Consider the following 14,135-nt stretch of genomic DNA (forward strand, 5'->3'; position numbering starts at 1 on the left):
TCTTTTTATAGTCGTTAAAGAAAAGTGGTTCACAATGTGTTAAAGTATTTGTCGAAGAGAAATATTAAGGGTTCGGACAATATTTTCATTGAATAATGTTTCCGACAAAGGTTGTCAAATTGACTGACATGTTTATCGTATAGTACAGTCCACTATGAAAATTAGCTGTGGTTTGTTTCAAATACCTATTTTAAAGTTTTTGTCTCTTTCTAAGTGTTGAATTTTATGGAATTGGGAAAGAAGTACCGAGTTTGAAGCGTTCATGAGCAGACATTGCAGTTGAATATTCAAGTTCTGAAACTGATTATTGATGAATAATAAAATAAATCCTACTAACTCGATTGATGGTTTCATTTAATTTATTTAAACCAGGTTACCCATAATAATATTTTTTCGTTAATTTATGAAAATATCAAATTAGCCCGTAATCCTGGATCCTGATACATAAAGTTAGCCTATTAATTTAACACAGGTGCGACTGTACTCAGTGTTGCACTATCAAATGCTATTGACGCGCCTCTATGCCAGGGTTTTTATGTTCCTGGTCAGAGCCCCGATTACGGTAATTTTTAACGTCAACAATCCAGACACGCTTCTCGATTCTGCGATACGATTGGTCGTTCAACAGCGTACGTCAGCTGTTTTGACCAATCGTATTGCAGAATCAGAAACGCGTCTGGATTGTAGACGTTAAAAGTTACCGTAATCGGGGCTCAGGCTTTAACATATGTCAATGATTAATGTCAAAAGCAGTCAAAAAAAGTGAAAAGATGTCAAAACAAAACAACCTCAAAAAGTCAACAAAACATAATCTTTTTGTAGGACTGTAGGTAAATTTATTTTAATGCAGCATGTCTGATAAAAAGAAAAAAGTGTTCACGCCGAAGGTAAGTTAAGAATCTACCTATTAGGTAGGTACTTCTTCTGATAGAAGTAGTTCTGAACAAATTTTATAAAATGCAGGAATACACTACAACAAGGCGTCCGGTCATTTTAAAATCAGACAGAGATCCTCCAAAGGAGCAACCTAAAGAAAAACCAGAAAGGGAAAAGCAGCCCACAATAATACTTAAGACACGTGAGCAAAGCACCTCCAAGGAAGAACGCCCGCTAAGTCCCAAAAGTATCAAGTCTCCAACATCAGAAAACGATGGAATCCAGCCGTCAAAAATTGCTCATAATGAAAATAAGGAAAAAAAAGGTATTTGAAATAACATTATGTAAACATAACATTTGACGGCCTTTGTCCAGCAGTGGACGTCTTTCGGCTGAAACGAACGAAACATAACATTTCAGAGTGAACAAAGTGTGACTTAAATGCTTATAAATTGTAACTTCAGTAAATAAATCTGTTTTCAGTGTCATATCCATAATTTTAGGTAATAGTCTGTAGTTAATTATCTTTTAATTATCTTTTTCATCTATTAATTTAGGTTTTTATTTCAGGTTTTTAATTTTACTCTATTTTATAGACAAGCTGTTGTAAAAATGTTTCAGACTCAAAGCCAAGTCCGCCATTAAAATTCATGACTGAGCCTGTGAAGTTGTTGGATGAGAACTTGGAGTTTAACAATGCTGCCCTGGAATTCCTACATGATTCTAGCACCAACTATTTAGTTGTAGGCATTATTGGTATGTATTCTAGTTATTTGACACTAACACTATTTCGTTAACTTAAGTATGAGTGTAACAAATATGTAGTTACTATACTACACTCAACATCAAATAAACCGCACCTTCCGCGACGCGAACTTTAAAGATTTTCTTCTGACACAATTATGGTACCCCAACAATATTGGTGTTATTTGAAAGCCCAATAAATATCCTTAAAGAAAAATACATTTCATTTCTAAATAAATGATTAACATATACCATAAAAGTGACTTGAAAATAGACCTCACTTTGGGCTCACCTCTGGGATCAATTAGACCAATTTTTATGGTTATAAAACCAAATAAAGATCTCACGTGTCCTCTTTAACAGATGGATAGCGATTAATCCCAACTTAACAGTTTTATAGTCATAAAAAATGGCTATAGCGTAACTACCTATTTTTTGAAGAAGTGTCTCTGGATCCTTGTAAAGACACATTTTTGGGGTAAAAACCTTTCCTTTAATGAAATGAAGTTTAGAACTAGGCTTTCAAATGGTACCAACGTTGGTGGAAAGTGGGGATGCATACGTTTGATAAGTGCTTGTCGCGGGAGGTGCGATTTATTTGATGCCGAGTGTATATCAAAAAAGCATAAGGTATCTGAACTGAACCCACTTGAATGACCTTGAAACTGTCTCAAAACAATGTGAATTCCATCCACTAAATTATTATCTATATATATAAAAGAAAGTCGTGTTAGTTACTTCGCTTATAACTCAAGAACGGCTGAACCGATTTAACTGAAAATTGTCAGGGAGGTAGTTTAGAGCCAGGAGAAGGACATAGGATACTTTTTATCCCGTTCGAAATTAAAAAAAAGTCTGCTTATTTATTTATTGCCATTAAGGCGGAACAAAGTTCGCCGGGTCAGCTAGTTATGGATAAAACCTAAATGAAATACTTAACACAATATTTTATGTTTCATTTATAACTTTCAGGTAATCAAGGTGTTGGGAAATCAATGATTATGAACCTAATAGCCCTGAACACGCACACAGAAGAACTGTGTAACCATATATTACACTCACACGAATTGGCCGACAGCACATTTGTGTTGAATGATGTGTCTGCAGTTTCTAATCAGTTGGAAGCCTTAAACTTCTCTGGGATGCAGGATAAGAAAACTTCTGCTGTTGACTTTAAGTTCAAAATGCAGGACATTGAGCAGATTGAAAGGGGCACCCATTGTACCAAAGGTAATGCTATTTACTGATGATTAATTTGTTACAGAACTATGAAAATGTAAATCAACCAACCAACACACACCAAATATAATATAATTGCATAGCTTATTAAATCCTTTTTTTACCCTATTATTCTTATTAAATTGGCATATTAGCATAGTATTTACACAAGTAACAGGCAAACAACCACAAATAGATGAGATGTCACGACATCAGAAGTAGCGAAAAATGTCTCACATTACTTCACATCTACAGCTTAACTCCTTTCTAAGCTGCATTCAAACTCCATACTAAATTCACAATCATCACAATGTTTCTTTCGCATTCCAGGCATAGACATGTACATAACCAACGACAGGGTCATCCTGCTAGACTGCCAAGCGCTGTGGTCTCCGTCGCTGATCGAAGAGTCCAACACCAACCCTATAACGGCCAGGAGCACTAACGTCATGACCGTGGACTGCTTGCAGATAGCCTCGTACTTGATGGCGATATGCCATGTTCTAATTGGAGTGCAGGACTGGTTTACGGATTATAATTTTATCAGGTATGTAATATTATGTTATTATGGAAAACCTTGGGGGAGGCCTTTGTCCAGCAGCGGACGTCATTTGGCTGAAACGAAAACGAAATGTAATATTGTTTAATTAAAACCATACTATAAGCACATAATAATAATAAGTACTACCACAGAATAATAATAAGTACTACGTACAGAAGTTTTACTTCGCGAAGGTATTTAAAAAAATGTATGCTCAATGTCATTAACAATATGATGTAATTTAGCCTGTCTCAAGAGTCAAGCACCATTTTGTTGACAAACGTCAGTGATCGGCACTGCGCCGAAACTATAGGGCTGACTTCGGTAAAATGATGTGACGTGAGGTGCCAAACTGCGGAAAATGGCGGAGGAAATACATGATTTAGCATGAATTATCATGAATAATCAGGGTTCGAGGATATATATCAAGGGATATATATCAAGATATATATCGGATATATATCCGATATATATATCAAGCCGGTTTTGATGATATATATCAACTTTTAAAATTTGTTACTGTATTTGTACTTTTTGACATAAGATTTTAATTTTTTTAGTTGATTTTGCCGTATTTCAAAGATATTTTATGTTTTTGCTTTATTTGTCTGATTTTAAGTTTTAAAAACATTAAAAACATGTTTATGTAACACATATGCAATAGTATTCATGAATAATACAATAAAATAATATTATGGCTTTCATACAAAATTGATATATATCAAAGTTGATATATATCGGATATATATCATAAATATCCGATATTTTGATATTTATAATAAATATCAGATATTTTCGAACCCTATGAATAATATTAACTACTTATTTACCTCTCAGTGTCTTGAGGCAACTTAAAAAAGTACATTCTGTGTTTTTATTATTATTTAGGCAGTTAAATACTGCACAGTATTTAGTACACCATTTTCTTTATTTTCTTCCATCATACACAAGAATACGCGTGCGTGAGTCAATGTTCGCTCGTATGTGAGGCCTTGTCGAATAGTATCCTGTAGGTGGGCCATCGTGCGTGTTTTGTTTTCGATGTTAACTCGCGGAGATGAACAGGCCTGCTATAAGTCTTATTATGCTTAACTCAATCAGTACCTGAGGTATGGGAGCGACATGGGAGAGGCGGCATTGACATAATAATATTATGACTAAAAGAGCATACAAATCTGAAGCATATCTGAAATCTCTCTGACGTTTCTCGTCTCAAAAACACCCTCCTGTGCCGCTCCCATACCTCAAACTGACCGAGTTAAGCCCTAGAACAGCGGTTCCCGAAAGGTGGTCCGCGGAACCCTGGGGTTCCGTGGAAAGGCCGCAAGGGTTCCGTAAAAAATATTATCCCACGTTTCGTGACCGACCTTGTTCGCGCGCACCGACTTGTTTACGCACAAGGGAGGGGCAGGGCGTGCGGGCGGAGTAGTACGGGGGTTCCGCTAGGAAAAGTATAATAAATTAGGGTTCCTTGGCAAAAAAAAAATGGGAAACCCTGCCCTAGAAGACCGATAATATAATTTGTTACTCATTTACACTTAGAAACCAATTTTTACCCTTTATCAAATAGTAGATCCCATAAAATAGTAAGGCTGGGTTGCACCATCTCATTTTAACTTTGACAAACGTCAAAAATCTGTCAAACTCCATACAAAAAGTACCGGTTATAGTTAAAGTTACCGTTAAAGTTTAGTGGTGCAACTCAGCCTAAGACACGGGTTTTAACGCGACGTTTATTAATGAGTTACATTATGTACATAATTCTGTATGTAACGTCGCGTTAAGTCCCGTGATCTTACTATTTTAGATCCCATAAGACTGGATGTTACATAGAACATCTAAGGCCCAGAACAGACGGTGAAACGCAACTGCAACTGCTAAAGCCTGGTCCATGAGCACGTAGAATCCCGTCCAATGACCCCAAGCTGCCCATCCTTGTCGCTCGCACGTAATTATGTTGCTGTCGCGCTCGCACACTCACTGCGGGCGCGCGTCGCACAGTCGCGACAGCAATATAATTACGCGCGAGCGATAAGGATGGGTAGCTTGGGGTCATTTGACGGGATTCTACGTGCTCACGGACCAGGCTTTAGTTACTTTTGAGTTGCATCTTAGTTTCTGCCATAGCGTCCGTTGAGAGACCACACATGACGCGACGCAGTTTGAAACTTTCAGTTTCAGTTTCATTCATCAGAAAGTTGCAGTTGCGTTCACCGTCTGTTCTTGGCCTAACATGTTTATGTTTTTAACTTATTCAGGTACATCCAAGCTGCGGAAATGTTGAAGCCATCTTTGTCCAGTTCAAGTGGCAGCCAGGAGCCCAACGAGCCGGCACACGGCGCCGACTCGCAGCCGCATCTATTGCTGTTACACAACAGGTATATAGCATCTTATGTAGTTGTAATAGAGGCTAATTTGCAACAAAAATGTATTGTTCGATCTGCTGTTGCTGTACCTTTACCACAGAATAAAATTAAGAGTACGCGCACACCGTTGATTTTTAGTTGGCCGATAGTTGTGCCCGATTTTAAATTGTATGAAGAATCGGCTAAATCGAATCGGCGTAGTCTGCGCACTCCCATACATGCCCATACTGATCAACTGCCCGACTAAACTATCGGCCGACGAAAAATCAACGGTGTGCGCCTACTCTAAATATAGATGACCTACACTGAACTGTTCCACTAAACTCATTGACAGGGGGGCGCCACCATCGTTCAACTTTATAGTTTCCAATAGGCAAAAATCGGAACAAGCGATCCGGTATGGACGGTGGCGCCCCCCTTTCAATGTTACGGGTGGGACCGTCCATTGTCCCACCCGTAACATTGAAAGGGAGAGTCCATTGCAAATCAACCATGAACACAAAAAAGTACACAAGTTCATTGTGAATTCTGTTGATTAGATGACCAGTTTTTTATTTGAAGTATTTGTTTCAGATGCCAGCTTGAAGATTTCACTCCAGAAGCTGTTACAGCTATGCAAGATGTCTACAGGTATGACCCAAACTTGGTTGACAGTTGATTATGATCGTGGCGTTTGTCCATGTCAAAGAGAGAAAGTGAGTGATGTCGGTAAAAAACTCCTAAAAAACTCATAACTCATTTATTTTTGTAAATAGGCTTTTGTAAAGCACTTTTACACGTCCCAGTATTAACCCTACCTCTGCTTCGAGATAATAAATGGGTCAGTGCTGAGAAGAAGCAGCGTAAGAATCTCAGTCAATCATCATCATCATTTCAGCCATAGGACGTACACTGCTGAACATAGGCCTCCCCCAATGCTTTCCACGTTGATCGATTGGTAGCGGCCTGCGTCCAGCGCTTCCCTACTACCTTTACGATGTCGTCGGTCCACCTTGTAAGTGGATGTCCCACGCTGAGTTTTCCGGTACGCGGCCTCCATTCCAGAACCTTGCTGCCCCATCGGCCGTCAGTTCTGCGTACTATGTGCCCTGCCCATTGCCACTTCGGCTTGCTAATCCGTCGGACTATGTCAGCGACTTTAGTTCGTTTACGGATCTCCTCATTTCCTTCAGTCAATATTAACTATTTATTGGTGATTTTGTTTATGATGGATTATGGTGTGTTCCCAGGAAAGCCTTCCAGAAGTCGAACCTGCAACTGCAGTCGGGAATGTACCTGTACAACGACTGCAACCGCAACGGGCCGGGCTCGAGTATGGGCGCCTTTAACGAACGCTGCGGAGCGCCGCTCAATCTTTTCCTGCTGCCTGAGATACAGCCCTGCGGTGAGTAGTGACGTCCCGATAATATCGATAGTCTACCGGTATGCAGCAGTATAGCGACAGCAAAAGCAACGGCCCGGGTTCAAGTATGGAAGCGCTTAACGACCGCTGCAGTGCGCCGCTCAACCTCTTCCTGCTGCCTGAGATACAGCCCTGCGGTGAGCACTAGTGACGTCCCCATACTCAGATCATAGAAAGAGAATAGATATGAAGTCGCGCGTAACTACAACGAGGACCAGTGTCGCCACATTTCCCCCACCACAGCTCCCACACACACATTCAACTGTGTAAAAACAAAGCGACTGAGAGTCTACGACAACATGTGCAACCGGCTTAAAAGTGCTGTGATTGGCCAGAAGGCGTGCCTTATGGCCAATCAATGGCCGCGTGACGTGACGCACACTTTGAAAACGCTAGTGAGAGAATAAAGATAAAATAGAGTCGACAAGATATCGATACTTTAAATCGCTAGGGGCAAGGCGCGAAACTGATTTCACAAAATGCTGATGTATGAAAACCTTTTTATTATTATACGTTATTATTAACTACTATCACGCATTTACTTTTTAATTATGGCGATCTGCGTACCGCATATGTTTATCAAAAATAATGTAATTACATAGTTGACAGTTACTAATTACTTCTACTGTTATTTTTTTTTTTGTAAAATCTTATAATCACAAGTAACACATCATTTTTTTATTTAAAATTACAAAATAGAAAATTATAATTTACTTCTATTTATCGATAATAGAAAACCGCATTAGAACACGAGCATGGCACTATGTTACGACCGGCACATGCGGCCGTACTGTGTATTTTCACACGACAGTGGATATCGGAAGAAATTAAATACATTGCGCAGTAGTTGAGCATGACATAAAGTGGTTGCTATTGCTAACTAAATCGTCAATGTACAAGTGTGTTAGAATTTTTATCACCACTGATTTCGATATCGCAGTAACTGTTACGGCACTGAATTCGTTCGTAAAAATGTTTAGTTTTTTTTATTTATGAGCAAAATACCAATGGATTTGCAACTCCATGATTCTCCATGATGGCTCCATGATGGAGTACATGTAGTAAATGACTCCATTGTTCCTGTAGTTCTTCGTTTCACTTGTTTTATTGCACGTAACGACGCATTATCCAAAATATCGGAGAACATTTCCTTAGTACGACTGAATCGCGACTAACCTAGCTACGCGGCCGATGTTCGTTTCTGGGCATATCGCGGAGATACGCGCCACGCCCCCGTTTCACATCTATTCCCTTCTATGATCTGAGTCCCCATAATATCAATAGTCTACCGGTATGCGGCAGTATAGCGAGAGCAAACGCAACGAGCCGCTTAACGAAGGCTGCAGTGCGCCGCTCAATCTGTTCCTGCTGCCCGAGATACAGCCCTGCGGTGAGCATAGTGACGTCCCCATAATATCGATAGTCTACCGGTATGCGGCAGTAGAAACCTCTACCGCAACGGGCCTGCAAACGCTGCGGTGCTTCGCTCAAACTTTTCATGCTGCCTGAGATACAGCCTTGCGGTGAGGCGCCTGATATAGTTAAATTCTTGCTAAGCCATCGATAGCGCAAAATATGCATATTAATAATAATAATAATAATAATAATAATTTATTCATCAAAATAAGAACATTATAAGAACTTATTATGCTAGAGTTTACATATAGTTCAATAGTCTTTTGTAGCCTGAACTAGGTTAAAAACCTGTGTTTCAGGCGAAAAAAGATCACACGTAAAATAGTAATTAAGTAATAATTAAATAAATTAACAATTTGCTATATTATATAAAATTTTTTAAGAATACTTACACTTAGGTTAAAACTTAGATTANGGAATAGTAGCGATTGTTTTAAACTAACGGAAAATCGGTAAATTATCGATAGTGCAAATACAAAATCGCATAGAATTCAATAGTATTGAGGCATTGTTCTGTTATCGACATTATTGTAACATATCAAAAATATAACCGCACTTCATGTATGAGGTTTCCTAGTACTAATGGACCCTTTATTCCCAACTACCAACGAGCTTGACCACTTGTTATTATGTTCACTTGTTTTCTTCGATGCTTGTTACAATTACAATTTACAAGTAATATCAGGCCTGTTCATCTCCGCGAGTATACATCGAAAACAAAACACGCACGATGGCCCACCTACAGGATACTATTCGACAAGGCCACACATACGAGCGAACATTGACTCACGCATGCGTATTCTTGTGTATGATGGAAGAAAATAAAGAAAATGGTGTACTAAATACTGTGCAGTATTTAACTGCCTAAATAATAATAAAAACACAGAATGTACTTTTTTAAGTTGCCTCAAGACACTGAGAGGTAAATAAGTAGTTAATATTATTCATGATAATTCATGCTAAATCATGTATTTCCTCCGCCATTTTCCGCAGTTTGGCACCTCACATCATTTTACCGAAGTCAGCCCTATAGCTTCGGCGCAGTGCCGATCACTGACGTTTGTCAACAAAATGGTGCTTGACTCTTGAGACAGGCTAAATTACACCATATTGTTAATGACATTGAGCATACATTTTTTTAAATACCTTCGCGAAGTAAAACTTCTGTACGTAATACTTATTATTATTCTGTGGTAATATACCAGAATGACAATAATATTAGTAACCGTTCTGTTGGTAAGTAATTTTTTAACAAATTCCGATTTTTTCTAAAAATCGTAAATCTGACGTTCAAAGAATCTGCCCCACAGTTGCTTACATAAACACCTTACGAGCAAGTCCTGATTACACCTGTCTTACAGGTAACCAAGAAACCTACCGCGGCCACCCGCCATTCGAACAGCTGGCCAAACGTCTCCGCTGGATGGTGATGGGAGTACACCGCCACCAGATAACCAACGTGCCCAATCTCTCCGAAAAAGGCTGGTTCCACTTCTGCACCAAGGCCTGGGAGACCATCCGAAAATGCACCTTCTTCATGGAGTACGAAAGATTCCTTCCCTGAACTAGCTGCGTGACACAAGGACGAAATTCCCTTATCAACGGATGGAGATAAGAACGCAGGTGTCAGCCACCTGCGCCTTATCAATGATAAACGAGATACCGAGAAGGAATTTATTTTAAACTGTACATTGCAATGTGTTGGTAATTGGACCCAATAAACATTTATGTGGAACAATTGCTTTCATTTTAACCTACGATTATAAATGAGCAGGATAAGATTACTAGAAGGTCAGAGTTTGCTAATAGAAGTTTAAATACAAGTTTACCCGATGGATATCCAACTGGATGAAATAGACGAAATGTAATAGATATTCTTGTAGTTTCAAAGATGTTGAATATCGATATCAATATCAGATAAAATTACTGGTAACCAGCGACCTTTATTGTTTGTTAGATATCAGATAACTATCTATAACTTTATTGGCAAACTCTGAAATTACTCATAAATAAACACTGTGAATCACAGAAATTATGAATACAGAGATAAAATATTTAAAGTGGAAGTTTTTGACATTGTAATACCTACAAACTCTTTTGTTATACGGTGTTCACTGGTACACACTCTCTATGAGAGGCTTGCGTCTTTGTTCCGGCGGTTTGTATGCGTGTTGGTAAACGCTAGCTAAGCGCCAGTGCTCGGGGTAACCACTGGCATTCGCCTCGCGCCAGATACTGAACGGCGGTGCTAAAGTAGGAATCGTGTAAGACTTCTTTGTATAAGGATGACGCATCTTCGGAATTTTCACACCCTTCGAATCCATCGAACCAGAAACGCTATTCACCGAGTTCGGATTCCCAGCCTTAAACGCAAACTTGTAATCTTCCTTCTGCTTAACCTCAGGAGGAGCCTTCTCACAGCAAGGCAGACAATTCTTATGCCGTGTAGTCGACACGCTATCTTTAGTCGAGCGCCTGGAATTCTGCGACTCGATTGGAGAACTCTGATGCAATTTTCCCTGAGCGAGCGGAGTCTTCTCGTAAGATTCCAGACTGTGCCTATGATTGCTGTTGATGTCAACTTTAGTGTTTTTATTCGTGTGAACATTCCACGCATCTTTGATAGGCTGGAGTTTTTCTGGCCTCCTATCGCGACTAGACTTCCGGCTAGTGTCGCTTGGAGTTCCACAACCGTGTATCCCATCACACTCTGGCTTCTTCGCAGAGTGTGCGGAACTCTTCCTGCTCGACGACTTAGAACTTTTCTCGCTGTGCGCATTGTGTTGCGGACAGTACTGAACATCACACGAATTTCTCCGTTTATCCTTAGTCATATCTTTCTCGAAATATGGCACAGGATGACGACTCATATCGTCGCCTAGTCGATTCTGATTGAAAATTGGATTAGCGTGTCCGGTCAACTCTTCGATTACCTCCTCTTTAGGAGTGTGCACCATAGTAAACACCGCCGGTGCTTTCGAGCCGTTTGATCCATCTATATGTTTTGGTCGTCTAGGCTCGTGATTTGGATCGTCAAGTCTGAAGTCCCAACAAATTGCTAGATCCATAAGAGACAGTGGCTTCTTGTTGTATTGACCGCCTAAATTAGGTCCTGATGTGGACGGTCTTTTCGGCTCTTTATCTCCGTCACTTTTCTTATTATCACAGGTTTTGGGTCTATGAACGCGCATTTTTGTGCAGCAAGTAGGTCCTGATGCGCCGTAACCTTTCCAGCCAATAGCGTATGGTTTGACAATAATATCCGAGTCCCTGTGCTCAGCAATTTTAGTCATATTACGGTAACCCAATGTATCTGGAAGCGGCTGATGTTCCAGATTCCCTACGTGCATCTTCTTCGCGAACTGAAAATTTTGAGAGACGTTGACGTAGGGTAGTTTGGGTGTCCCACTTTTTTTGTGTTTCATATTCTCTTCGCGTAGCTGTTCATTTTTCTCGGCGTTTTCGGCTACTTTCCGCCAAAATGTGTCTTCGTCGTCTTCTTGAGGACCATGAATCTGTTCTACGGCTTCTTTGACTAGAAGGTTGTGACTGTCGTGCCTTTTTTCTGGTTCAGTTAATGCTCCAGGGATATAGGGTCCATTACCATCCTCGTCGATTGGTTCTTTTTTTATAAAACCCAATGGATTGTCAGGGGTTTTTAGGATATCTTTTTCCTCTTCAAAGTTATCCCTCTGAGTATCTTTAGTTTCTATTTGAAAATCCTGATTAGTATCCGGGTCCTTTTTTGTACAGACATGGAAAATTTTACACAAAATTAACCTCAAAAAATGGTAAGTTTTTTCAATTTCTAACTAAATTGTGTATATCTAAGTGAGTGCATTTTTTCTATGATCTTCATGTCTTCACTTTTTCGTTTTTTTGTGTTTGTGCTTGAACGGACATTGATATGGCTGAAAATATAAGAAAGGCAAATGAAAACGTGCATAACTAAAAGCAAGTCTCATTCGTCTTCAAAAATAAATAGGAATTCTACTTCTACATGAAGGTAATAACGTCTCGACGTCAGGCAGGTAAATTTATTTAAGCACTACTTCGCGTAAGCCACGATTTATTATGTCTCCATTGTTACCGTAAGTTTCTTAAGATATCAACTCGAAGGGCAGATTGGATTGTACTAGCTAACCGCGTTTATGCGCACGAAGCAAAAACAAAGCGTGCCCTACTGGCATATGTAAATGATACTCCTTATGTTCGCTCAGGTTTTGTGTAACTCATGTGAGCTCTATGTCAATGCTAATAAAGTAAAAAATGGTATTGCTTTCTATGAGTGCACGTGTGTATTGGTCGTAGCGTGCTGAAATCTAAGATGTGCATGCAAATAGTTTACCAAAATGTTTTTATTCTGATTGAATTACTAGCAACGCATATTTTATGATATTGATTGATGAAGATGCCGAGGCATAAAGTTATGTTTCTTTCCACTCAACAAAGTCATCTAATGAAATCTAAAAAAAGAGAGGACCAAGACGTTTTGACAGGTCGGCAAATACCAAGGCTATTCATTGTTGTAACTCTTTGATGGAATTAAAAAAAAACTTTCTAAGTAAAGGATACAAAAATACCGCTTTAGATTGGAACAATGTTAAGAATTTTAAAATGTAGAAACGGGACTATTCCCACCTCTCGTTCCCACCACTGCAACTCCTGTGTAGCCAGGATCTACAGCTTGACCGTCACAAAAACCCAACCAATGAAGGTCAAGTTTGTCCCGGGGGAAAGTTAAACTGTCATTGGACCCGCAACGAAATTAATCAGAAGAACATAGGAGGAGTTCGAAATTAAGGTTCGACTTCCCTCCATTGCAAAGCGGATGACAGGTGACAAACAAAGGTTTAAAACCTTTAAGAAAAANTTAGCAACTACCTGCCAATAATATTTTAAAATGTAGAGTAGGTGCATAGAAAGTAACAACATTCCTGACTTCCTTAGCGTGTCAGTACTTTCATTCACGAAACATTAATGTAAATAGAACATGCATAAACTTCAAGTTATCACAGCACCGCGACACTAACCTACTTCTTCACTGACACATACAAATCGTTTTCGCGCCAACATCGATTGAGCACAGAGTAGTAACGTAGTTGGATATAGATTAAAAAGTTTATCGCGATTGTCAAAGAGGTTGGTTGACAGAGTTGGCGTGTGCCCAAGCTGACTTACTTTGAAGGTCTGCTCGTCCTGTGGAGACGGTGCCTCCTCCTTTTTGGCTTTGGCGCGTTTGGTTGGGCGCATGCGTGCGGTGGCAGCCTTGGGTCTTTGCACGCGGAGGTTGATCCAATCTGGGAATCTGTGGTCAGGCGGCTCCTTTGCTAGCTCTTCAGCTGTAAAAATGCCATTGCATTTTTGAAAGTGTTTTTCATATGCATTATTGTTACTTACGACACGGTAACTTAGACACAATCCCAAAGAGCACTATGTACTGCAAAATTATAAAATGATGGTTAAAAAATTTTCAATACCATTTTAGGGCAAAAACTTAATTACGTATGCTGTCTTTTTGCCGATAGAATCACTGTATAAACTAAGCCGACGATCATTATTTAAATGGAAT

At 39.5% G+C, this 14,135-nt stretch overlaps 2 protein-coding genes across 3 annotated transcripts; one reads left to right on the forward strand and one right to left on the reverse strand.

Annotated features, from left to right (window-relative positions):
* Positions 1-737: 737 nt before the first annotated feature.
* LOC114366454 (protein SMG9) lies at positions 738-10,242 on the forward strand. Of its 2 annotated transcripts, XM_028323326.1 has the most exons (9): positions 738-887; positions 964-1,201; positions 1,498-1,632; positions 2,593-2,850; positions 3,169-3,385; positions 5,638-5,757; positions 6,319-6,375; positions 6,975-7,129; positions 9,925-10,242. In XM_028323326.1, the coding sequence occupies exons 1-9, from the start codon at positions 852-854 to the stop codon at positions 10,125-10,127; spliced, it is 1,419 nt and encodes a 472-aa protein (XP_028179127.1). In that variant the 5' UTR covers positions 738-851; the 3' UTR covers positions 10,128-10,242. The 2 variants fall into 2 exon arrangements, with proteins under 2 accessions (XP_028179127.1, XP_028179135.1); XM_028323334.1 differs by lacking the exon at positions 738-887 and having other exon boundaries at positions 1,123-1,200; positions 1,496-1,632.
* A 14-nt stretch (positions 10,243-10,256) lies between these two features.
* Positions 10,257-13,907, reverse strand: LOC114366442 (uncharacterized). The gene is made up of 2 exons (XM_028323314.1): positions 13,745-13,907; positions 10,257-12,303 (listed from the first exon to the last, which is right to left on the reverse strand). Exons 1-2 carry the CDS (start codon positions 13,814-13,816, stop codon positions 10,675-10,677), a joined length of 1,701 nt encoding a protein of 566 aa, XP_028179115.1. The 5' UTR covers positions 13,817-13,907; the 3' UTR covers positions 10,257-10,674.
* Positions 13,908-14,135: the final 228 nt, after the last annotated feature.

The sequence above is a fragment of the Ostrinia furnacalis genome, unplaced genomic scaffold, assembly GCF_004193835.3.
Source record: "Ostrinia furnacalis isolate ACB-3 unplaced genomic scaffold, ASM419383v2 OfSCF0069, whole genome shotgun sequence".
Classification (NCBI taxonomy): Eukaryota; Metazoa; Arthropoda; class Insecta; order Lepidoptera; family Crambidae; genus Ostrinia; species Ostrinia furnacalis.